Source organism: Tyto alba, unplaced genomic scaffold (assembly GCF_018691265.1).
Source record: "Tyto alba isolate M040663 unplaced genomic scaffold, T.alba_DEE_v4.0 Super-Scaffold_7, whole genome shotgun sequence".
NCBI lineage: Eukaryota > Metazoa > Chordata > Aves > Strigiformes > Tytonidae > Tyto > Tyto alba.
Window position 1 is genome coordinate 18,193,806 of NW_024881328.1, and position 24,188 is coordinate 18,217,993.

Consider the following 24,188-nt stretch of genomic DNA (forward strand, 5'->3'; position numbering starts at 1 on the left):
TCTCTGCTTGCTTTTAATAGTGTTAATGCTACAGACTCCCCTGGTGCCCTTCAGCCCAAGTGCTTTTGCCAGTTAAGCCTCACAACAGCCCTGTGAGGTAGGTGGGTGACACAGGGAGACACCAAGCAAGGAGCCTCAGGGCAGGGTGTAAGCTCCATTCCTCCCCTCTGACCCAGAGGTTTGTTTTGTTTAGCCCAAATTAATTTCCACCCACTGTTGCAAAGTGTCCTCTGCTCCTGGCTGACAGCAGTGAGTGAGAAAGGTGAGGGCCCTTCCTAAATCCCTACTCCCAGGAAAAAAACCCTCCCCTCTAACACATCTGGCATTTGATTGAAGTTACCCGAGTCCTTGCTCACTCTGATTTCCGTGGCTGGACTCCCATGCTCCAAACACCAGGCACAGCAGCTTTCCTGATGAGAATAAGCCTGGCTTACTGGAGGAAGTCAAGGAGCTTCAGCTTCTATAAGGGGCAGAAATCTTAGAGTTTCTTTCAGGATGAGGTCAAATGCATTTCTTGGAGCACAGCAATTTTGCAAGTGAACACAGGAGGCAGCAGGACAAGCACCAATGTCAGATAAAGTTTTTTCACCCAAGCGTGGACAGGCCATGCACCCAGGCACCAGCTGGAACAAGGACAGAGTGAGCACTGAAGAAAAACGGGCTCTCTTCATGGAGCGAGTGGTCAGCCCTTGTCCGCAGCAGGGCACAATGTCTGGTGCTCAGATTCCCAAGTCCAGGACAGATAGGCTGTAGGCTCAGACCAAGGAGGGAGGAAAAAAAAAAAAAAAAAAATACCAACAAATGCTTTTAGAGTATTAGGGTTGAAAATAAGCCAGTGTTAGAAATTGAAACACAGAAGGTTCTTCGGCAGCGGGTTAAACCAGCCCCTTCAGGACAAGGCCAAGTGTGGAGAGAGCAGGGCAGAATGTGAAGACTCAAGAGGGAGCTTTTGGTCACCCTTCATGTGCCAGAGGATCAGCCAGGCAGATGCAGCGTGAATGCCCTCCCAGCTGGCGCACTGCCCTTGGTTTCTGAATCTGGCAAGTCCATCGTGGCACAGCCATTTTTGTGCTCAGCAGGAGGAGGAGGACAATAACAACCCACATGTGGCCAAAAGAGAGGCAAGGGCACAAGGCACAAACAAGTGTGAAGGAATTAGTACTGTCTGGGTGAGCCAGACAGCTTACACCGAGCCAGGCAAAGCAGGGAGTGGGGAGCCCTCCTGCCACCCAGGAGCACGAGGGGAAGATCTCTGCTCTGGCCCCAGGTGTAGGGAGCAGGGAGGGGAGTGAGCAATACCAGGGATCAACACCTTCGCTCCCAACAGCAAAGAACAAGAGTGAGAGGGCAGAGAAAACAAAGGGAGCAGGCTCTGGAAAAGATCCAGCAAATTACTTTAATAGCAGTGTCCCACTTCAGAGACTTGGGATCACCCATTACAGCTCTGGAGTGGGACACTGTTTAAACCTGTGAAGCAGCAGCAGAAGGAACTGCACCAAATTAGTTTAAACATCAAATCCTTGTTTCTTTGAAGCAAGGTCAGCTTGAAGATGAAAGGAGGATAAGAGTATACAAAGTATTGGGGCATGTCTTCACTCTGGGCTGTTGGAAGCTTCAAGAGACAGCCTGGCCTCACAGGGGGATCTCAACACATACAGCTGACACCGTGCTCTTCCCAGGTGTCCACAACAGCTTCTGCCTGCACAAAAGCAGCTGAAGGACAGGGCAGGAGCTCCAGCTAAGTTCAGGCTACCTGGGGGAGGAGGAGCCAACCCAAAGCCGCAGCCAGCCCTGACCTGCCAATGCACTGACTTCAGCTTAATTCAGCTCTTCTGGCTGGGACTGGGAAATGTCCTGTTGTATGAAGGACTTGCCTGGCTGAACCCATCAGCTGAACGGTCAGGGCTAGAGAAGCATCGTCTCCAAGGGACAGGGACAGCAGGTGAGAAGGCATGCTGAGAAGGAATGGGGGACACAGCAAGCTGGGGTACAGCCTCATCACTTGGCACCACCACGGCTCTGCTGGGACACTGGCTTCCAGGGAAGGTCCTGCCACAACTCTGGTTCTGCTGTGGCACCATGCGGGGCTCAGTCCGTTTGCTCTGTAGGTGTGCATATTTCTTGTCAGCTCACATACAGGGATGATGGCTGCTGGTTCCTGGTCAAGGACTCCTCTGTCCCCTGGGTCTTCTGAGACCAAGGCTGACATGATCCGTCAGAAATCAGCTTCTCCAATGCTGGTGACAGCCAGTCACTCATGCCAGGATGCTTCACTCCACACTGCCTGTCCCAGGCTGTGCCACATGCCAACTGCCTCCTCCCTCCCAAGGGGTATGGTGCCTACTTGCTACTGCTCCACCAGAGCCTTCACTGTTCTCCCCAGAAATAGCTCTTCCCTCCCCCAGCCCAGCCCCTCACCACTCCTGCTAGGAGCCACTCTCCTTCTCAAGGAGATGGGCTTCTCGTCGTCCACTGGGCCTGAACACCCCTCGCCCTCTCGGTGCTCTGGGGTAGGAACCACGTTCCTGGACTCTGGACCTCTCCCACCTCCCGCAATCCCAGGGCCTGGGGTGGCCCTGCCAGCTGGGAGCTGCTCGGTGGTCACTGCTGTTGAACACCAGGTTCTCCTTCTCCCTGCCCCGGGCCTCAGCCCCCTCCTCTGGGGTCCATCTCTGCACGTCCCGGTGCTCCTCTTTCAAGTCCACTGCCTCTGTTACTGGCGAGGGATCTTCAGGGCACACCTCCTTTCTTTCAGCCAAGGTAGCAGCCTTGCTTTTGCTGTGAGGCTTTGGAAACTCCTGGCTGTGCCTCCCACCAGGTCTCCGTTCTGGTCTCCGGCTGAAGCCCCTCGGCCCCCTGGAGCCATGGAGCGGATGATAGGCTCCTTCTGCAGGTTCCTGCAAACCACTGCAGGACTGCCTGCCCTGGCCTCTGGGGCCTGGCCTCTCCCCTCTGTGCCTCTCCCTCTTGCTCTGTTGCTCTCTGGGCACAGCAGGCCGCTCGGGCCGCCCGGGTGGTTCTGCCCGGGCCTCCGGCACCCCGGCCGGCTCTGGAGCCGAGGCTTGGCTGGGCAGCTGGGGCACGTCCACAGCGCTTGCACTCACCGGCAGCTCAGAGGCAGCAGCTGCTTGGCCTGGATCGACAGCAGCTGGAGGCTGAAAGAAAGAAGCCACCGGTGAAGAAAGGGGCAGGGGAGTCCCACAGCAGACGACAGCGCTCGGTCCTGCAGTCCAGGGCCCCCCTCGCCAGCTCTCTGTCCCCAGCGCCATACCGCCTGGAGGCTGATGAAGTAACGGTTCCTCTCTGCTTCAGGGTCAATGATGCCCCCTTTCTCTTGCTGTCTCTTGAAAATTAAGTGCAGTTCTTCCTGGCGCTCCAGCGTCTTGACATCCGGCCTGTACGGCTCCTGAGTGGCAGAAAGCGAGGCGGGGTAAGGGCTCGCTCAACACCTAGCATGGACAGGCAGCTGGCAGTGCCAAGAGCTCCTCCCCAAACCCTCCTTTGATCACACAGTGCCCAGGCTACGTGCTTCCCTTTGCCACATTTGACCAGGCCTACTGATGTACCCAAAATCCCTAGAGAGAGGTAGAGCATGCCAGCACAGACCCACTGTTCCCACTGCAGGGACTGCATTGGGACGTCCTGCTGTGGGGCAAGGTGCAGAGCAGCTGCACTCAGGTCACTCTCCTGATCCTGATTATACCCCAGCGAGTACAGGGACATACCCCATGGCAGAATCGCCTCGCCCCCAACACATCTGCTCAAGACTCGGGGCTATACAACTAAACCTGCTCTTTGCAGACACATCAAAGAGTCAGGAGACACCCTGCTTGGTTTTGTGAGCTGCCCTTTGGATGGGCTATCTAGGAGGACCCGAGAGTGTGTGTTCATTCATCTGTTATAATGTCCCAGCTGAAGCTGTGCAGCTGGGCAGGTGAGCCCCCATCTCTTACCAGCGGGTGCTGCGGGGGTGGCGCTGCCTTCAGAGCGCTGAGATCGTAGACCAGGGTCTCCCGGCAGACAGGGCACTGCACACCGACCTCCTGCGGGGAGGCAAGAGGTGATACCAAACCCCAGTAACGACCCAGCTCACGCACTGTTGGATAACTCCAGCCTGGAAGCGGAACAGGGTGGCCTTCTTCACTCTCCTGCCAGCGCAGGGAAGCCCAGGGGGGGTTCCAGCAGCATGAAAGCAGCTTGGTGTCTCAGTGACTGCTACGGACGGTGTCTCCACCATGTGGCACGCTGGGATTTGTGCTCCAGCGGCTGACCGCTGTACAAACCACATCTGTCAGTGCGTATGGCTTCAGTCCTAGAATCTATTTTTCTCCACTCCAAAGTGGAGCGTGTCATATTGGCAGCAGCTCTTTGAAAGGGTTTTGCAGGAAGGAGCCTTTGACCTGTTTCACGCTCAGCAGTGCTGTTTGCTTTGTGGCTGACAATGGTTCCAACACCTGCTCAGGCAGGTTTTATCAACCCAGAATGCAGGTGATCCCATTCAACATGCTGCAAAACCCTGCAGTTCAAGGACTAGGGAAGGAGCTCTCTTCTAATTCCTGTGGTTCCAGAAATCCAAAGATGCTACTCCCCTGCCCCCTCACACAGCAGGCACTGACCCAGAGATCCAATAAACCAACTGCTAAAGTACTAAAAACCCACAGGGTAATTTTGGTTGGGAAGGGCCCTTGGAGATCACTTGGCCTAACCCCTGCTCTGCTTCTCAGTGCAGGCATGACACTGACAGTGCTGCTGGGTCAGGCTAGCCCTCGCTCCATGTCCCAAAGGGGGTGACAGAGCTGTCGTGATGGCCTGTGCAGGGGACCAGGGGAGGGAGCCCAGGGCCTGGTACCTGTTTGGGGGATGGCGTCAGGTGCTGCTCTCTCTCCTCCTGCTGCATGAGGATCTCTTCCTCCATGTGCTGGGCGTAGCGGGCCAGGCAGTGGGAGTGGAAGTAGTGGTAGCACTGGGTCTTTGTGAACACTTCTCTCTCCTGTAGAGAACAAAGGGCAGCTTTAAATGGTTTCTGAGCTCAGGGTTGTACAGCCTTGCCAGCTGAGGTGGGTTTTCACTCCCATGTCAGTGCTGGCAGTGAGGAACTAGTGCTACTGCTGGCGGAGCCACATAACATCTTCTGACGGGCTTCATCTCTACTTCCTCAGCTCTTACTAGGACACTGCTCCCTATTCTGAGTGTGGGAAACACTCCTAATGTCAAGATGCAAAGTTTTTGTGACCGATTTCTCTGCACGTGTTCCTGTGCAAGCAGCAATCTTCCCACCTGATGTATTCTCCTTCCTAGGCAGACACTGCCTCTGCCTCTCCTTGCAGCCCAGGCAAGGCAAGCTCCCCTGTCCCCGCAGACCTCAGCACCTGCACAGATGTGTTCCAGTCCTGCCTGGCCACCTGTGTGCTGAACTCCAGGTGAGGTTTCACCAACACAGGGAAGCTGATATGCAACAGCAACTATCCCCAGACCCCACCTGCTCCTTCGGAGATGCTCCAGCATCACTCGCTGCCCCGATGCCCTATTCCTGTAGATGGTTATCTTCAGGTTGACAGGGAGTGTAGCCTATATCACCTTAGGAAGGTTCACGCTCAGTAGGGTTGCCTACAGACCAGGGGGGCAGGGGGCTGCTACAGCACATCTCAGTCCCTGGCTGATATCCTGAGCTCTGAGCCCCAGGCTCCTCGTTCTCTTGCCTCACTTCCCAACCAGTCCGGGGGGCCAGGAGACACATGCCTACCTGGAATCCATAGAGGCAGATCACGCACTGGCCGTGAGGAATGTTGTTGTCAGTGAGAATCTCCTTCCCCTTCTGTGGAAGCATCAGAGCAAACATTTTACTCACTGGCCGGTTCAGGGCTGTCCCACCCCTTGGGCAAACAAGGACCATTGCCTGTGGCTGGTCACCCCCAGTCTCCCCCAACTCTCACCTCAATCAGTTCGTAGAGCACCTCTGTCCCCAGTCTGGATTCAGCAACACTTCTGAGGGTCTGGGAAATCCTACGGCAAAGCAGCAGAAATGCTTAAGACAAATTTACCAGCACCTTTTCACCATCCCACATAGCTGTCACCCTGCCACGATGACAGGAGGAAGATACAGAGCACTGGTGTTCAGGCTTTGCCTGCAGCACAGAACGGGCATACGTGCACATACATATTCACGTGCTCTCCCAACTCCTCACAAGCTGGTGCTAAGGAAGCATTTGTCCTCAGAGGACTTGCAAGAGCTGGTTTGCTGACTGCCTCGGCTCAAGCTCACCCAGCACCCTTTGGTTTTGGTGAATCTCAGGCTTCATTTATCTTATGTCAGCTCCTGAGCAGGTCTGGTGGGAGCCGCATTACTCCCGTGCTGCTGGCAGGTACCAGGGTCTCTCTGCACACACTGCTGCACTGAGGACAGGAGCACAAAAGCAACAACAGGCTGCCCGAGGACTGGGTTCAGTCCCACCTCTGTCAAAGCAGGACCAACAGCTTCAAAGGCCCAGGAGATTTAGATTACGTTTCAGGGGGAGCACAGCCGAAAAACCATACGGTGGACCTCTCAGTTTCAAACTCAGCACCAGTGGCTCCCATGAGATTTAAGACAAGGTGATTTAGGGGCCTGTGTCCATCTGTTAACTGGACACAGGGAGCCACTTGAATTTAAGAGAAGGTTTTTCCACCAGTTCTGCCTCCTGGATCTCTGGGGGAAAGAATCACCTTCCCCCCTGCCCTCCCAGCACTCACTTTTGAATTTGCTCATCTGACAGCCCCCGCGGGTTCCTGATCGAGATTTCCGGAGCTTTGTTGGGATACTAGGAAGAAAAAGAGAAACACCCAAAGCACAGAAAAGGCGGAGTGGCCCCGGGCGGGGAGAAAAAGGGGCGCGGGGGGTCCGGCAGCCTACCTGGGGGGGCACGGAGAGGAGCAGGGTGAAGCAGACATACTGGGAGTCCTGGTCCTGGGCCGTGGCGGGGTGCAGGGTGATGCTGATCTCCCAGGGCTCCCACCTGCGGGACAGGCCGAGGTGAGGGTGGGCGACGCGGGAGCGGGCCCGGGGCGGGGGGAAGGTGGGTCGCGGTCCGTTACCTGCCGCGGCCCCGCACCACCCGCAGCTCCTCCAGGTAGATGGACTCCAGCACCTCCACCTCCGGCGGCAGCGCCCTGCGGGGACCGGGCAGGAGTGAGGGGGGGGGATACGGGACGCCGGGAACGGGGTGTGGGGGGGGTGTCTGTGTGTGTGTGTGTTACCAATCCGTCTCCTCCGCCTCCTCACCGGCCGCCGCCATCTTCCCGAGCGCCCCGGAAGCGGAAGCGGGGCCTCCGTTGCTAGGCGACGCCGTGGCGGCGGGGCGGCGGCGGGGAGCCGAGCAGAGCAAAGCGAGGTTAATCCCAGGCGGGGGGGCTGCGGGGTGTGGGGGGGGGGGGTCTCACCCGGGATTTGGGTCTCGTCCTGCTGTGAGGGAGCGGAGGAGGAACCGGTGGGCAGGGACGGAGCGGGGGAGGCACGACGATACACCCGCCTTGGGGACCGGGCCCTGGGGAGCGGGCCTTGGGTGGAGCCCCGCGGGGAGGGGAAGCCCCGGCCCTTGGGATTTGGGGTGGCAGAGGGTGCGGGCCTGCCTTGCCGGCACTGGCACTGGGGTCGGGGGGGTCGCAGCTGGGGTTGGGGGATGGTAGCCGAGAGGTCGGGGGAGAGGGCGAAGCGCTACTCCTCACCGGGCGCTTTGCCTCGGTAGCTCAGCAACCCCCTCCCCAAACGGGCGCGATGGAGAAGTACCACGTCCTGGAAATGATCGGCGAAGGCTCCTTCGGGCGCGTGTACAAGGGACGCCGGAAACACAGCGCCCAGGTGGGGAGAGAGGCGGCGGGGAGGGGGCTGGGGGTCTGCTGTGTGGTGGTGGGGATGGATTTCTGGTGGCTCTTGGGTTCTGGGGCCCTGCCAGGCCTTTGGGACTCCGCACTCATTCCTTTTTCTGCTGATGTTCCTGGCCAGCTCCTGCTGGCACAGAGTCATTCAGCTTGAAGGGACCACGAGATCTCTAGTCCATCCCCTGCGCAAAGCAGGGCCAGCACTAAATTCAGATCTTGTGAAACCTCGAGGACAAACACCTCACAGCCAGTGCTTCACTATACTTGGGGTGAATGTTTTTTCCTTATATCAAGTTGAAGCTCCCCTGTTTCAATTTGTAATGCCTGTGTCATCCTCCCATTTACTTCAGCCCCCTCACCATCCTGGTCGCCTCTGCTATACTCATTCCAGCCTATCAGTGTCTTTCTGGACCAAAAACTGGCCACAGTATTGCCAATGTGGTCTAAGAAGTTCCAAATAAAGGGCAATAATCACTTCCTTCCAACTCCTGCCTGTTGATATAGCCCAGGATGATGCTAGTGCTCCTCACTGCCGGGACAGGCTGCTGGCTCACGTTAGGCTTGCTGTCCACCAGCATCTCTAAGTCCTGTCCTGCATTTTTGACAGTTCTTTTTCCTGTGCTCAGTGATTAAGTTTCTTTGCTTTAAATGCCAGTGTGCAAAGTACTGTGAGCACCTGTACTGATGTGCAAGGGCCTGGGGGGAGTCCTAGCTCCAAGGAATCCAGTGAACAAATGTCTCATTTGGTGTGCTTGGCTAGAAAATGCTGAGTCCCTTTTGGGTTAAACACAGCCTCTGACAGGGCGGGTAGGAGCCTGGTCTGATGACAGCTTTGGTTTGTAAGGTGGTGGCCTTGAAGTTCATCCCCAAGGTGGGGCGGTCTGAGAAGGAGCTGAAGAACCTGCAGCGGGAAATTGAGATCATGAGAGGCCTCCATCACCCCAACATCATCCAGATGCTCGACAGCTTCGAGACCGATAAGGAGGTAAAGGGGACTACTATGGGCAGATGCTTTTACTTGACAGGGGCAGGGAAACAAGGGCTGTCCCCTGCAGTTGTAGGGACCTTTTCCTCAGGAGGTGCTGGTGACACCCTCCCAGGCTTGGTCAATGTTTTTCAGGGCCCTCCAGTATGTGCTGTGTGGGGAGCCAGCACCTGTCTGGGCTGTGGGGGGTGCACTAGGTCACATGCAGAGGTGAAGGAGCTGGGTGGTGGTATGTGATGTGCAAGAGGAGTGGTTTGGGATCACAAGATGAGAGTGACGCTTCAGTCATCTCATCGATCTGTTTATGGAGAGAGTATGATAAGAAAGGACTGAAGGCTGTATTATGGGGTATGGGGACATGAAATGAAGTAATTGGGCAGCAGATTGAAAACAAGCTCCAGGGAGTGATTCTACCCACTGGGCTTGGAAGTACCATTGTGGGCTTGTCCTCCTTCTGTCTTTCCTGGTTTCTGCTGACTGAGGTAAGGACAGCCACAAGGCCAGGCCCTTGCTGCAGTGCAGTCACAGGGCTTCTCTCCCATCCCAGGTCCCAGTCCAAGCTGATGGGCTGTGCCTGATGGCACCCCAGCATCTCCCTCAGATTTCCTACCTTGCTCTGTCCCGGTCCCTAGGATGAGGTGGGGATGTGGCTGGGTGAGTGCCTGATCTTACCATGCTGCTCTTCCTTCTAGGTGGTGGTGGTGACTGACTACGCAGAGGGAGAACTCTTCCAGATCTTGGAGGATGATGGGAGTTTGCCTGAGGACCAGGTGACTGTCATGGTGGTGGCCACACAGTGCTTGCTGCAGGATGGAGAGAACAGGATTTGTCTGCCTGCAGGCAGTGGGTCAGGAGACATCAGGAGGGTAAAGGTTTCCCCAGGGCCTTACCTGGCAGAGCTTCTGAAGGGGCTAGAGAGGGGGCCAAGTTGCACTGGGAGACAGTGGGGTCCAGCAGGGACCTCGGTTTCCCTGTTCCCTCTCCAGGGACCAGGCTGCTGTCTTGGCCACTGATCTGCTCCAACGAACTGCTGGCCCACAGCTGGGGCCAGTCCCTGCCCCAAACAGGGCAAGGGCAGGAGTAGGGGTACTGGGGGAGCCAGGCTGTAAGGGACCCCATGGTTGTGGCACCCCATCCGGTGGCACCATGGGACACAGGGTGAGGCTCCCGTGTCTCCGGCAGGTCCAGACCATAGCTGCCCAGCTGGTCTCTGCTCTCTATTACCTGCACTCCCACCGCATCCTGCACCGTGACATGAAACCCCAGAACATCCTGCTCGGCAAAGACGGCGTTGTCAAGCTCTGTGATTTCGGGTGGGTGCTGGGGGCCAGCTTGAGAGGGACGCTTGGCCTTGGGGCAGCCAAGGGGTGTCCTGGGTGCTGTAGAGGAGGAGGGGGGAGTGTGGGAGGGAACCTGGGTTCTGTGCATATGTAGAGGTTGATGAGGGATGGGGAATTTTGGACTCCAGAGGGGAGAGATGTTGGTAAACTCGCAGAGATTTCTGTGGGAGCTGCAGTGGATGTTTCAGCCTGAAATGGCCCTCTGTGCTTTGCTCTGAGCAGGTTTGCCCGTGCCATGAGCATCCACACCATGGTGCTGACCTCCATCAAGGGCACCCCGCTGTACATGTCCCCTGAGCTGGTGGAAGAACGGCCGTACGACCACACGGCGGACCTGTGGTCTGTGGGCTGCATCCTGTATGAGCTGTTCGTGGGCACTCCTCCCTTCTACACCAGCAGCATCTTCCAGCTCGTCAGCCTCATCGTCAAGGACCCCATCAAATGGCCCACAGCCATAAGCCCAGTCTTCAAGGTAAGGGCAAAGGCTTTGTCTGTGGGGTGAGATCCATTAATACGGTAGCAGCTTTGGCTTCACCTGCTGCCGTGGTGGGTCACTTTTAGGTTTTATGTCCCCTAACAGGGATTTCAGAACATAGAGAAGGGATGAGAGCTGGGCCTCCGGGGTGGGGGACCCTTATCACTGCTGTCCATAAGCTGGGAAACGGGCTGACAGCAGAGGAGTGATTTACTGGTCTGAGAAGGGAAGTATCTTCCTGTCTGCCATAAGCACTAGAGCCACTCCTTTCCCAGATCCAGTCAGGGAATGCAGGCCTCCTGGGTGCCCTCACTAGGGGAGACTGGTGGGTATGCTGTGCTCCTTGGTGGCTGCCGAATGTGTGTCAGTGACCCTGGTGCTGTGCTGCTCTGTAGAGCTTCCTGCAGGGACTGCTAATGAAGGACCCCCGCCAGCGCCTGTCGTGGCCGGAGCTGCTCTCTCACCCTTTCATTGCTGGACGGGTTACTGGTGAGTACCAGCTCTTTTTCCAGTGTTGGACAGGTCCATTTCTTCTTCCTGCCTGGAGACTGGGAGGACCACCCTGCCCTGCTATTTTTACTACCCTGGTCTTTGCCTCCCTCCTGTCAGCTTTCTCCAAGCACTGATCCCTACCTCCTGCCCCTGGGCTTGGTCTGGGTCCCCTGGGATTTTCCTGGGATCCCAGAGCCGATCACTCTCCCTATGACCCAAGGAAGAGCTGCTGATGAAGTTCTCCCCTCGCCTCCCCAGTGATCGATGACACGGAAGAGCACGGGATCTCAAACCCCTTCACCACCAAGCTGTCCCCAGAGCTGGAGGCCCTGAAGGAGCAGCAAGCCCATTCCATGGCCCCCAGGAGTGGCCAGTCCAGGATCCTCAGAAAGGCCCGGCAGAAGATGGTTGAGGAGGCACAGAAAAAGGTGGAGGAAAGTGTGGGATTCCCTTTTCTGTGTCCCACAGTCAGGGTCAAAGGAGGGGCACTGAAATGGGGCCTGGGGGCAAAGACAGAAGGTACATGGGTCAGGCTGGGATGTCAGCCACATATAAGGCAGGATTTGAGGTCCTCAGGGTGGTGGGGTCTAGGGGACTCATCCAGCTGTCTGAGAAACCCTGCCTTGACCAAACTTCTCTGCCATCGCCCAGGGGCAACTGAAGGCAGGTGATGCATGCATGAAGGACTCTGGCAAAGGATGCCCAGGCCATAGACCCAGAGCAGCTCCAGGGAAGGCAGCCCTTGGGGAGGGCGAGCCACCAGCAGCCTCCAAGGAGAAGAACCCCAATGTCCTGCAAGGAAAGAGCAGCATGGCAGAGTGGGAGTTGGAGGAGCCTCCTCCCAACCCACGGTGAGGGAGGGCTGAGGCTGGGACGGGAGGAAGCGGGGGAAAGCAGGGTCATTCACTGACTGTTCTGTTTCCTTGGCCAGGGAGCACAGCATCACTCGAGACTACGAGCAGGAGTTTCCTGGAGCAGGTGCCTCTCCACAGCCTGGTGCTGGCAGGGCAGAGCCCCGGGGCAGGCGCAGCATTGAGGCTGTGGACCTGGAGAGTGAGGTAAGACGGTATCTTGTGGAGAGGACAGCAGGGCCCAGTCCCCAGGGGCTGGCACAGAGACCCTGGGGCAAGGAGGGTCTGTGACACTAGTGCTCTTTCCTCCATGGCTAGGAGCTAGAGAGCGATGAGGAATGGCAGCACCTGATTAAGGCCACAGAGCCCTCTGCCATGCAGCTGAGCACACCGCTGAGCCTCCTGAGGGACCTGGCCTTCCGGCACCGTGCCCAGGTCCGCCTGGCAGACTCTGCTCAACAGGTGAGTGATGGCTGATCCAGGCAACTACGACTGGGGATATGGATGTCTCCTTCTTTCCCAGGATTGGGTAGGAGCATTGGGAGAGGCCTCAGTCCAGCCAGCAAGAAGATCCTCCAGAAGCTGGAGCTGTTCCATGCACTTAGCTTGCCATCTGCTCTCCTGCTGTCCCTTCTCTGAATGGGTTGAAGGGCTGCACCATGGCTGATGGGAGAGGCCAAAACCACTGCTGATCATAAGCTCTTCTGGTTTCTCTGTGTCCAGGTGCTGGAAGGAATGCTGGAGGGAGCCTCCCGTCTCCGTCCAGTGCTCCGTGTTGTGAGCAACCTCCTGACTACCCAATGTGACTCTGAGCTGCTGGACCACTTCTGCCGAGAGCTGAATGTGCCTCTGTCCCTGCTGTGTCTAGCCAAGCAGATCCTGGAGAGTGATAGCACCAGGCAGGTGAGTGTAGGACCCCAGAGGAATCTGGGCTCCTTCCAGCCCTGCAGAGTGCTGATGCTGAGGAGGCCCTGGTGTCCTGCTGGGGCTGGCTCACAGGACCAGTGCCTCTTCCAGGCATCCTTGAGAAGGGGGAGGTCCTAGCAGGGAAGGATCCTGTTGCAGTGGTGGCCAGCAGACAGTCCCCACTTGCTGTTTCTTTCTGGATCCTGCAGCAGCCCTGGTGTATCACGGTGCTGACAGACCTCCTCACAGTGACCACAGTTTATTTCAGCAGTGAATGCGGCCTGGAGGAGAGTGGGCGAAAGGACAGGTAGGGACAACCCTATGTGATCTGAGGTCTCTTGTGGCTACTTTGGGGACCTGGCAGTAGGTGGGAGGGTGGTGGTCATACTCTCTGGCTGGAGCTGTCTCCGTGGGGAAGCATCATGGACTAAGTGTTTCGTGCCATATTGCTGTGCTCACAGAGGAGATTTTTCCATGAGCAGGACTAATTAAGGGGAAGGCACTGCTGACAGTGGCTCACAGTGCTAGTGTGTGCTGCCTGCTCCATTAGCCAGGGCCGTATGGGCCTGGACAGATCCTGTCCTCACAGGTGGAGGCCATGTTTCCCTGCTCTCCTTTGCCCCTGCTGCCTCTCCCAGCCTGCAGGCCTTCCAGGAGAGTGCCGGCTGCTTCCTAGCCCTGCTGCTGGAGCTGCTGACTGAGCCAGCCGACAGCGAGATGAGACTCTGCCAGCAAAGCCTCCTGGTAAGGGTGCCCCTGTCTCCCTTTTCCCCACTCTTACCCCCAAGGACAGAAGCTGTGGGGCTGGGTGCGTGTGTCAGGGAGCACAGGCAGAGGACCCTGCTCCCAGCTGTGGGGTCTGATACATTCTTGTCAGGACAAGCTGTCTCATCCGGTGGGGTTTTTTGGGGGATCACATGTAGAAAGGAGGCCTCTGAGGAGGAACCTTCCCTGGTTGTGCCTCCATGTGTACCCCTCTCTCAGTCAGCATGCAGCCACATGCGGCTCCCACACAGTAACCTGGCTGGAGAGGACACTTGGAGGTCTCTGGAGCTCCAGCACATAAGTCCTTCTCCCATCTCTGCCACAGCCTCCTCCCCCACTGTCCTTCTCACTCCTCCCACCCTCAGTCTGCAGTGATGGTAAACCCTGTGTCTTCCCCAGTGCTTCACCCTGCTCTGTGAGAGCCTGGATGCGACATACCCCTCCATCTCTGCCCCCTTCTATGCCAGCCTGCGAGAGGACTATCAGCCCCTGCTGAACAAACTCCTTCAGGGATCCAACTCAGAGCAGCCTGCTCTGCAAGGTAGCAGCTCACCACCTCCTCCTGGGGTTTTCCCTCTCTCTCCTGCCCTTGGGCTCCCTCAGACCACTGACTGCCATTGCAATACTGTTGGCTAGAAGAGGTGGCTGAAGCTTATCTGCCAAAATCCCTGCTAACCAGGGCTCTCCTCTCCCTCAATCCCATATTTCACCCTCCTTGTATCACAAGCCTGACTTTTCCTCTCTTGGCTTCCAACACCATCCTGCTGCCCCTCAGCATCCCTCACCCTTAGCACGTGTTTCCTGAGCTCTGTCCCTGTGCAGGTGCAGTGATGGAGGCCAAGTCAGCCCATGACCAGAGCCCACGTCTGGCAGACCTCTTCACGGCTGCATTGGCTGCTGCCTGCAACATCCCCCTGGAGAGGAATGGCTGTCGGGAAGTCAAGCGGCAGGTCAGGCCAGATCTCTTTGCAGGGTGGGGAGGTGTGGTCTTCACAGGGGCAGCCCTTTCCAGGAGGATTTCTTTTTCAGCAGAGTGGAAGGCTGGGGTCCTCTGGCTTTGGTAACTGCAGGGCTGGCATTTGCAGGTTGCTCCTCCCCAGGCAACAGCTGAACTTTAGGGAGTCTGGGGACTCCTAAATCAATTAAGGGACTCACACTTAGGATCTGAACTGTGGGATGGGCTAAGTGAAGAACTAGCTAATGCAGAGAAAACATGATGAATGATTATATGACAGTGTTATGAACTGTAGAAAACCTGTAATTGAATGGACAATAAATAAGAGGGAAAGCAAAACTACAGATTTACATTTGATCCTTTAACTCAACTTTGAGTCATCAAGAAGGGAAGCAAAGGAGGAATCTCACCTTGCTCATCTCAGCCCTGGGACAGTGCATCAAAGCCATGCTGGGTCATGGCAGATGGGCATCCCTTTGTGAATGCAGGCAACATGTAGCAAACAGAGGCCTTTTATGAATTTGTTGCTAGCATTAAACTCCTTAAATCTGTGCAGTGCTTCGTGTGCCCAGGGCAAAACAGGCTGATTTCTGCAGGTCGCTCAGGAGGTAGCTGAAAAGCTTATGGAGGGAGAGAGCCAGCAACTTGGAAAACTGCTGGGGAGACTGGAGCACCCAAGCTGCTCCTTGAATGTACTGAAGGTAATGGCCCCGTCCATTTATCTGACTGTGCCCAGAGGTGCCTGGACCTTTGGTCTGAGGTTAGGAGCACGGGCAAGGGGGAACTGTGGGCTCACCTCTTAATGATTCCCATCTCCCTGGTGTCAATTGTTGAATAAATGAGCCCATGTGGGGTGTGACTGGGATGGGCATTGCATCCCTGTCCCCAGGGGATGGTATGCATCTCTCCCCTCTGCCTTGCAGATCCTCTACGCTGGCTGCCATGCCAGCCTGAGCCTGTGCCAGCACCTGGGAAGGAGTCAACGACTGTGGGGTTCCCTCATGCAGCTTTTGAAGGGTGAGGTAGGACTGACCATAGCCACGGTGGTGGGGTAAGAGTGTGAACAAGCAGGACACATTCCTCTGAACGCTGCTCAGATCAAGCTAAGGGACGTCTGGGGATAAGAGTTTGAGGGACCTTTGTCTGGAGAGTGCAGTTTTCCTCCAGGGCCCAGAAATATCCCTTCCTCTCCGCTCAGCTCTGCTGTCCCCCTGTGACTCCTGCTCCCTTGGCAGGTTCCCATGGTGGAGGTGGCCCAGAAGGCAGCCTGCGAGGCCTCACTGTATCTGCTGGCCCTGCTCACCCTGCAGCTCCAGGTCTCCCCTCCCAGGTAAGCACCTCCTTTTGCTCACAGGTGGGAGAGGAACATGTCCTACCCTGTACAGCCCTCTGCCCTGCACCCTACCCAGGGCTGGGCTCCTGCTCCCACTGACCTGGACACACCAGCAGAGTGCTGGGCAGTGTGGGTGGGTGCTGGGGATGTGGCGAGGTCCCAGAGTGGACAAGGAGGGGCTGTGAACCAGGGCTTGTTCCTCCTCCAAGATGGCTATTTCCCAGCCCTGGGGTTGTTTGGATGCTGCTTCTCTGTGGGCTGTGAAGCTGTGGGAACACAGTGGCTCTCCCCTGGCCCCTGTGTTTCAGGCTTGAGGAGGTGGTTACCCTGGCCATGGATCTCATCACCCAGTCTTCTGTCGTCTCCCTTGTGGTAAGTCTGCCCACCCTGCCAGAGCCATCACTGAGAGCCCTGCTCGGCCTTGTGTCCTGTTTGGGTCCTACTGTTGCTTGTTCAGGGTGGGATTGGGGCAGGAACAGCCTGGTTGTCCCTGCCCTGGGCTGAGGGATAAAGAATCAGCACTGAGCAGGCAGATGGGGAAGTCCCAAAAATGCTGAGCTCTTCCTGTTCCACAGGGTGCTGCAGCATTTCTCCTGACACAGCTCTGTCAACATGGGGTGGCCTTGGAGCTCAGGAGAGAAGAGATCCTGCTGGTGGTGACAAATGCACTGACGGCACCTGCTGAGGTATGGGGTAGGGACAGAGGAGCAGGGGAGCCATGCTGTAACCCCACTGTGGAGGTGTGCAGTCAAAGATGGGCTCACAAGGGTGCAGGAGTGGTGCTGCTGCCCTCAGACCCAGCACCTAGCTCCGGCCCATCCCCTACTCTCTTACAGCTGCAGATCCCCCTGCCAATGGGTGCTGGTCTCTATGACGGGATCTTTTTCCTCCTGCTGAAGCTCCTTGCCCAGGTACCAGCCTACCTATATCCCTTTGATCCCTGCTGATAGGTGTGGGGGCAAAAAGGGAACTGGGCACCTTTGGCTGAGCTTTGCAACCCCATGAAAGTCACCTAATGTCCCTGGGTTGTCTGTGGAACTCTGGAGGATTGGTGGGAGAGTGGTCGGCAGGGAGAGATGATTTGTGAGTACATCAGAGTGAGAGAGGACATAGATGCTCGGGGACTGTCAGGGCTGCTGGCTGCCTGGCCTCCTCTCCTTCCCCTGGGCCATGTCTGTCCAGCCCTGACCTTCCCAGGACCATGGGGCTGGCAGGGATGTGAACCAGAACCCTGGGGAGCCATGGGGGACCAGGATGCCCCCCAACACCTGTCTCCCCATCTTTAGGAGGACATGGCTGCGGAGCAGGGCCTTGCCACCTCAGAGCTCTGGAGTGTGGTGTGGCATTGTGTTGCTGCAGTGCTTCGCGTGGCCAGTGACAGGGCAGCACTGGAAGGAGACACCCCAGGGACAGACCACCCCACGGCAGAGCCAGACTGGAACCTCCTCTCCCCTCAAGGTAGGAGTTGCGGGACGGCAGGGCATCTGCCCCGGACCCTGCTCCGCATCCTGCTCTCAGATTTGCCCACATTTCTCCCCATCAGCATCTGGTCCCTGAGGCCAGAGGGCTCAGGGGGCTTTTCTTAAGGATTGCTGTTGTCCTCCGGGCAGAGAGGGCTGGGCTGGCCCATGCTGTGCCCACTTGGCAGCAGGTCAGCTGAGCTGGCTGTGGAGGAACAAGAAGGGGTGTCTCTGCTGCAGGGGAACATTTACCCTGGCAGATGTGACCGCTATGGGTTGAGATTGGCCTGGTCTCAGGCAGGGAACCACAGAAGGAACCCTGGAGCAGCCTTCAGGCAGTACTGGCAGACAGAAGAGAGGAGATTTTTCAGCCTTCCCTAGCTTTGCCCCTCTGCTGTGCTGTTCCCCCTGCAGGCACCCTGCTTTTCCTCAGCCTGGCCCTCTTAGTCTTCACTCGTGAGTCCCACCGGTGCCTGCCTCAGCTCACTCATTCCCACGGTGTCCTCATGGTGACACTGAAGAGGCTGCTGTCCCCTGGCTTCCTGGCATGCCTGGCAGAGACGTGAGTTGGGAGGGCTGAAGTGGGCAGAGCTTAACCACTGGATGGGGCTTGAACACGAGCACACAGAGGGCTGAGAAGTTCCTGACCTGGCACTTGCAGGGTACAGCTCACCTGCCGAGCCTCTTCTTAGTGTCTGGCATGGGGAATGCTCTCTGCCTCTTGCCTTGATGTTTTTAGGATTGCATCTGTAATATGCCCTCTCTAAAAATTCAGGCAGGCAGGAGAGAATGGGGACCCTGATCTTGTCCCAGATGTGGTGATCCAAGCCTGCCAGCTCCTCTGTTTCCCTTTTGCCCTGGATGTCGATGGAGACACCTTAGCATTGGTCATGGAGGCTGTGAGAGATGCGCAGATCCCTGCTCAGCTGCTGCAGGTACCCTCTTGGCCCTGCGTTTCTCTTTCCCCCCCATACTGTGGAGACACCTCCCCACATTGCAGTCCCCAGTGTGTGGCACCACCTCACACCGTGCTGGTGATTTCTGCCCACACAGGGACATCACTTGGGTGCCATGCAGCCCTCAGAGCAGCTTGGCCAGCAGCCGAGCTCTGCACTGACCTGCTGGCAGCCTTCAGCTGCTTCTTGACTTGGCCCACATGTGGGGACATGGCACCCAGCGCCGATCTCTCTCCTTTCTTCTTAGGTCTGCTCTCACCATCTGCCCTTCTCCTACACTGAGCTCCCCATGAGCCTTTTGTGCCACTTCGTTGTGTGTGATGAGCAGGTCATAGACCAAATGGTGAGGGAAGCTGCTGCCTCAGAGCACGTCATTGCCTTCTTGACATCTGCCTTGTTTTCAGACAGCCTCACGCTCACGACTGACCTCCTGTCTCTCTTGACCCACGTGGCCCGGGCCTGTCCGGAGCACCTGCCCTTTCTCCAGAGGATCCTGAGGGGCTCGGATGTGGCCGACCAGCCACTGACCCACCTGCTGGGCCACCAGCAACACCTGATACGCGCCAAAACCTGCAACCTGCTGGGCAACCTGCTCCGACACGGCCACGGCTTTTCCCAGGTGTTGCAGAGCCAGCCTGGCTTGCTGGACAACCTGCTGGGGTGCCTGACAGACCGAGAGGAGAGTGTGCGGAGGGCAGCCAGCTTCGCGGTGGGCAACGCCACCTACCACGAGTCCTCCCCCGCCGGGACCCTGGGCAGGGCTGTGCCCGGGCTGATGCGGCTGTTGAGCGACGCGCAGGCCAGGACGTGCTGCAACGCTGCCTCGGCCCTGGGCAACCTGGGCAAGCGCTGGGAGGAGCTGGGGGACCTGCTGATCGAGAGCAGGGCCCCCCACGTCCTGCTGGAGGTGGCCTGCCGGGACCCCCGGGAGAGCGTGCGGGAGGAAGCCCTCGTCGCGCTGCGGGCCCTCAGCCAGCACCCCCGGGTACAGCAGGTACTGCCTGGGGACCTCGGCTCCTTGATGGCGCCGTGGGGACAAGGGGCCAGGCTGGCGGGTGACTCCTGTCCCTCTCTTTGCTCTGCAGGTCCTGCTGTCTCTCAGAGCCACCGAGAAGCTGGCCGCGCTGGCCGGTGGTGACCTGCAGCCCACCGCTGGCAGCAACCCCCGGCCGTCTTCTGCCCGGCATTGCGAGAAGCTCCTGCGCCTCCTCACGCCTCTGTGCAGTGCTGGCAGCACCCCCGGCCACCCAGATCCCAGCAGGTTTGCTGCCCCGCACCAGCGCTGAGGGCTGACGCCTGGGCCCAGCCTGACGCTGCCTTCAGCGGGACGGGACAAACTCTTCATCCTCCCCGGATGGCTTCGTCCAGCCCCGACCCTTCCGTGAAACCCATTTTGTCTGCCTGAGGAGGGGGCCCTGCCCGGCCTCCTTTACCCCGGGAAGGAAGCCATTCCTGGAAAAGCGCCTGTAGCCCTCAAGGATGCAGCTCGTCCCGCCGGGGCTCCGCCGCTCTATCCCGGGGCAGCCCCGCCGAGGGGACCGGCGCCCGCGCCGCTAGGGGGCGCCGCCGCGGCACGTCCGGGAAGTGACGCCCGCCCGCCGGCGCGGCCCCGCGCGGTGGCTGCCGGGAGGTGTAGTCACGTGGCGGCGCCGCCCCGGATCCCTATGGTAACGGCGGGCGGCGCGGCGGCGGCGGCGGCGGGGCCCGGCGGGCGGTGAGTACGGGAGGGGCGGGCCCCGGTGTGCCTCCCCTCCAAGGCGTTGGGGTCCGTGCTCCCCCTAGCCCCCCCGGGTGTCACCTTCAAGGGCCCCTCCGGGGCGTGGGGGCCTTGATCCCCGCTGCCGCCTCCCCATCCCCGCCTCGCTGGGGCCCTCGGCCCTCCCTGCCCCACGGCCGTGCTCGCAGCACCCACCCGGCCTGTCCCCGGGGCCGGAGGAGGCAGCTTGCCCAACGCCAGCCCTCCCCGCGGGGGGCTTGCCGTGGCTCTAGCCTGTGGGGTGCCCCGGGCCAGGCCCCGTGGGGCTGGGGAGGTGGCCCGGGGGTGCTCTGCGGCGGGACGTGCCCAGCACGGCGTCCTGGCCAGCGCTCCTAGGGCAGGGTGGAGTGTCTCAGTAGCACCTTTGGCCTCAAAGACTTTAACCTGAAGAAATAAGAAACGGAACGTGTTCCCTGGGCGAGCACCATGGAGGAAGAAGAGCAGACTCTCCAACGAGCCTCTCCTCGGAGCTGAAGTGAGGATGGAGCTGGGATTGACTGGACCTGCGTGGGGCACTGGGACAGCCTGGCTGTTACTCTTTCCACCAGGGTCTTGGCTTGGCTGCTCTGGTATCATAAAAAGGAGCTGATGGTTCTGAAAGGTGAATGGCAGAATTGCAAAAGGAGTTGAGACAAGGCTGGAGAGTTTCCTGAATGCCTCCAGGATCTGGGCTGGGAATGAGTGGTGTAGGAGCCTGTAGCGCTGTGCCAGCCTGCTGTCTGCCTGCCTGCCCAGGCTGCAGATATCTCGTGGGACATAGCCATTCAGCCCCACATCAAAACCCTCCCTACATGACTCCCTGCGACGTGGCTTCTTTTTCTTATTGCTGTGTGTTCCTCACTGAGTGGGTATGTGACATCTAGTGGGTCCTAGGCAGTTTGGGAGAATTAACATGAGTTGTTGGTCTGATTAGTTTTATCTAGTAATTTTTCTTTCACTCTTAGTGGTTGTACCCAGCAGATCGTGACATTTGTCTGTCCTTGCATTGCTCTCTTGCTGTGGTCCTTAGGTTTTGTATTAGGTAAACCTTGTTGATGACAAATTGGCCCCTCCTGCACTTTGGTCGTGCCTGGGGACCTTCTCAGCATAGCAGGGATCACATTGCAAGGAGGGTGCTGACAAATGCCACTGTTCTCAGATAATGATGCCTTCATAGAGATGTCATGTCACCAACGCAGGTCTGGGGCTTTGGTTGCCATACTGGCCTGGCCAGGTGCCATTCCTTGGCATTTCCCAGCTTCCTCCCGTGCAGCAAGTCTGGGAATATTTGGCAGCTTCTTCCCAACTTCAGTCTCTGTTTCTGCTCCACTCCTGATCTCTGAGAGACTGTTGCATGGAGTGAGGTGGTTGCAGTGCATCCAGAGGGATATGTCCCACCCTGGTCAAGACATGGAAGGGTCCTCATCACATACTAAAGGACAGACCTGGGAGCTTCTTCTTCCAGTTCCAGATGTGTTTCAGAAGAAGGTATCAAGGAAAGAGGATGGACAAAGAATCGATGTGTTTTGAACTAATGGGGTAGTTCTTGTCTTCTTGCTATATGTTGTTATTTTATAGTTGTTCCACTCACCCTGTCTTCCACCTTTATTTTATTTCTCTGCTAAAGGCTGTGAGTGTGGCCACGCTGCCTAAAACCAGTGATCAGTGCTGACTGCCTGTCAGTTCCTGTGCTGGTGGCCAAGCTCTCCCCAGGTCCCACTGCGTATTTCTCCTGTACCTTTTCTCCCATCGTGAAGCTCAATTGAGAGCACTATCCATTTGGTTCACAGTCTGCTTGGATCTGCAAGAAGGTGCTTTAGACCTCCTCACTGAAAGGCTTTAAAACACCCCATGCTTAGGCTGGTTGCTTTTAACGCAGACTCATTTCCCTATTCTAGTTTATGCTGCAGTACAACTGCTCCTATAGCCCAGACAATGAGAAAGTACAAATTAAGGATGGGAGTGAGGGCAGGGACTTCCCAGCATCGCTTCTGGGGAAACACAGAGCTGCCTGGTCCGCTGTTGCCGTGCAGCAGGTCCCTTTCAGTGGCCTGGGGACTCTGTCAGGGTGGAAGAGTTGGTATCCTTAGATAGTGATGGGGACTCCACATTCTGGACCCTTCCTTCGTCTTTTGGTAAGGCCTCTGCACTCTCTGGTCACAGCCAGGGCAGCCCACCTGGGGCGAGCACTGAGCCAGCCTTTTAGATGTCTCTGGTGCGCCTTCTCCATGGCAAAGCTGCAGCCCTGGATTTTCTACCTAATCATGCTGGAGTCCCTCACCTCATCTGACACTGCTCCGATGCCCTGAGAGCGGTGAGAAGGTCCCCTGTGAGCTCAAACGTGTGAGCCTTCAGAGCCCAGCTCAGCCCGTGTGTGCGTGGAAGGAGGTGGTGACGGGATTCCAGCTCTCCCATGGCGTGGTCCAGCGCCCTCCTGCCCGTAAGGTCTGCCAGCCTCGGGAACGGGCGTGCGCGCCAGAGCTGCTCTGCTCTTGCAGGGCAGCGCTCTGCTTAGATGAAAGATCATTTCAGGCAGTCATGCACTTCTTATGCTTTCTCTCTTCGGTGTGGAGGTCAGCACCACAGCCATTGAATTAAAATTACTAGCCCCAGCGCAAAGGCTGGGTACAAATGTAATCCCGGGATGCAGGTGGAATTTGCTGATGGCATCCCCACAGTGGGTGGTTTCTCACTGGTATCTTTTTTGACCTGAGTGGCCAGGCAAAAACTTGCAGTCTTGATTAGCAGAGAAACTGGTCCTTATCCTGTGCCTCTGGTATTGCACCCAAAATGTGGTTCTGCACGATGATACCAGAGTGGAGAAAGAGCAGTGATGCTTAACTACACAGCAAAGCAGCATGCTGGGCTGTTGGTCCCTGTGCTGCCAGCATTTCTGCGGTGGCTGAGCTGCCTCTGAGCTGTCTTGTCATGGACATCTCGTGGCCAGCAGGACCCTCTGTTCTTCAGCTTGAACTTGCGGGTGGCCTTGGCTGCTGCTTTGTCTTGGTGACTGCACTCAAGGCCACTTGTTTCCTGCAGTTGATGTAGGTGAGGGTTGTTTCTGTGCTGTTAAACACAAGAGTTTGTACCTAACTGCCAGGTGTAAGAGCAGCTTTAAGCATTCTCAGTCAGTTGGTTTCAGATGAATGCGCTTCATCTTGTTGAATTGAAGGGGTACAAGCCCTTATTTTGAAGTGTATATTGGTTTTAAAACCTGTTTATTTTGCGTTGTTAACTTGCTTGTTCAGGCTTTAATCAGAAGCCCCAGAGCTGTAAGTGAGGAACTTGGTGTGAACTCTGGTCTCATTTAGAAAAATATATTATCCTTTCTAACTGTAAAGAACAGAAATTGCACCCTGCAATGGCATAGAACATAATAGCAAATCACAGTTGTCTGATTCCCTGCCCCCCTTGTGACTTTGGGCTGCGTGAGGCTGACAGCACATTATCAGGTCAGTTTGCAGCTCATACATTTGCAAGCTCTTGTTATTTTAAGCACGTCACCACAGCTGCGTTTAAAATAACCTCCACAGCCAAACACACGTGATGAAGGGATGATGTGCATGCCCGGGCTTTTACGGTTTCATCCTTTCCCCTTAGAAATGGGTCTGCGAGGAGCTGCCATACTGCCATCAGAGGAGCACACGCTGCGGGGAGGCTCGGGTGGGGAGAATGGGCTTCCACTGACGCGTAGCTGGGTGTGCACAGGCTGGGGTGCGTGGTGGCCCCTGCGCACCTGTGATGTGACATTCGCAAAGGCCGTGGCAGTGCTCCAGCTGACGTCCCGAAGCTTGTGAGCAGGCTGTGCGATAATAAAAGGTGCTAGCGAAATAGTTGTAAGCGAGTGCAGCTGTACGGTCACTCCAACAGCGACAACTTTGACCTCTATATTGTATGTCAATAAGTCCAAGCCAAAATCCATTAATTACCAGTAATGATGTTTGGGTTTGTCTTCCAGCCTGGCCAGTTCACCCTGGGCATTTCCTAGCTCATGTTTCTACAATAAAATTTCCAAGTGTAGTTTTATTGCTGTTGCGAGCAGCAGAACGGACTCCAACTCCTTTGCCATAGGGTTGGGTTG

At 57.1% G+C, this 24,188-nt stretch overlaps 2 protein-coding genes across 3 annotated transcripts in view; one reads left to right on the plus strand and one right to left on the minus strand.

Moving 5' to 3' along the window:
• Nucleotides 1–7,291, minus strand: RNF25 (ring finger protein 25). The gene is made up of 10 exons (XM_042783770.1): nt 7,234–7,291; nt 7,072–7,146; nt 6,890–6,992; nt 6,730–6,797; nt 5,934–6,003; nt 5,744–5,815; nt 4,850–4,990; nt 3,954–4,043; nt 3,272–3,406; nt 1–3,155 (listed from the first exon to the last, which is right to left on the minus strand). Exons 1-10 carry the CDS (start codon nt 7,269–7,271, stop codon nt 2,427–2,429), a joined length of 1,521 nt encoding a protein of 506 aa, XP_042639704.1. The 5' UTR covers nt 7,272–7,291; the 3' UTR covers nt 1–2,426.
• STK36 (serine/threonine kinase 36) overlaps nt 7,279–24,188 on the plus strand; it is a 19,779-nt gene continuing 2,869 nt past the window's right edge. The window contains exons 1-27 of one of the 2 annotated variants that reach the window (XR_006164508.1): nt 7,279–7,367; nt 7,722–7,834; nt 8,699–8,839; nt 9,532–9,609; nt 10,022–10,152; nt 10,402–10,651; nt 11,050–11,143; nt 11,405–11,574; nt 11,798–11,997; nt 12,078–12,204; nt 12,316–12,459; nt 12,721–12,900; nt 13,113–13,210; nt 13,542–13,647; nt 14,068–14,209; nt 14,491–14,618; nt 15,220–15,324; nt 15,547–15,645; nt 15,859–15,953; nt 16,265–16,328; nt 16,532–16,642; nt 16,793–16,867; nt 17,243–17,414; nt 17,831–17,978; nt 18,192–18,351; nt 18,620–19,366; nt 19,458–20,086. Coding sequence is in view for 1 of the 2 variants with exons in the window: in XM_042783767.1 (XP_042639701.1) it covers nt 7,751–7,834; nt 8,699–8,839; nt 9,532–9,609; nt 10,022–10,152; nt 10,402–10,651; nt 11,050–11,143; nt 11,405–11,574; nt 11,798–11,997; nt 12,078–12,204; nt 12,316–12,459; nt 12,721–12,900; nt 13,113–13,210; nt 13,542–13,647; nt 14,068–14,209; nt 14,491–14,618; nt 15,220–15,324; nt 15,547–15,645; nt 15,859–15,953; nt 16,265–16,328; nt 16,532–16,642; nt 16,793–16,867; nt 17,243–17,414; nt 17,831–17,978; nt 18,192–18,351; nt 18,620–19,366; nt 19,458–19,658 (4,050 nt within the window). In the remaining variant the exon portion in view is untranslated. Of the gene's footprint in view, nt 7,368–7,721; nt 7,835–8,698; nt 8,840–9,531; nt 9,610–10,021; nt 10,153–10,401; nt 10,652–11,049; nt 11,144–11,404; nt 11,575–11,797; nt 11,998–12,077; nt 12,205–12,315; nt 12,460–12,720; nt 12,901–13,112; nt 13,211–13,541; nt 13,648–14,067; nt 14,210–14,490; nt 14,619–15,219; nt 15,325–15,546; nt 15,646–15,858; nt 15,954–16,264; nt 16,329–16,531; nt 16,643–16,792; nt 16,868–17,242; nt 17,415–17,830; nt 17,979–18,191; nt 18,352–18,619; nt 19,367–19,457; nt 24,152–24,188 lie in introns of those variants that run through there. The other variant, XM_042783767.1, reaches the window with a different exon arrangement.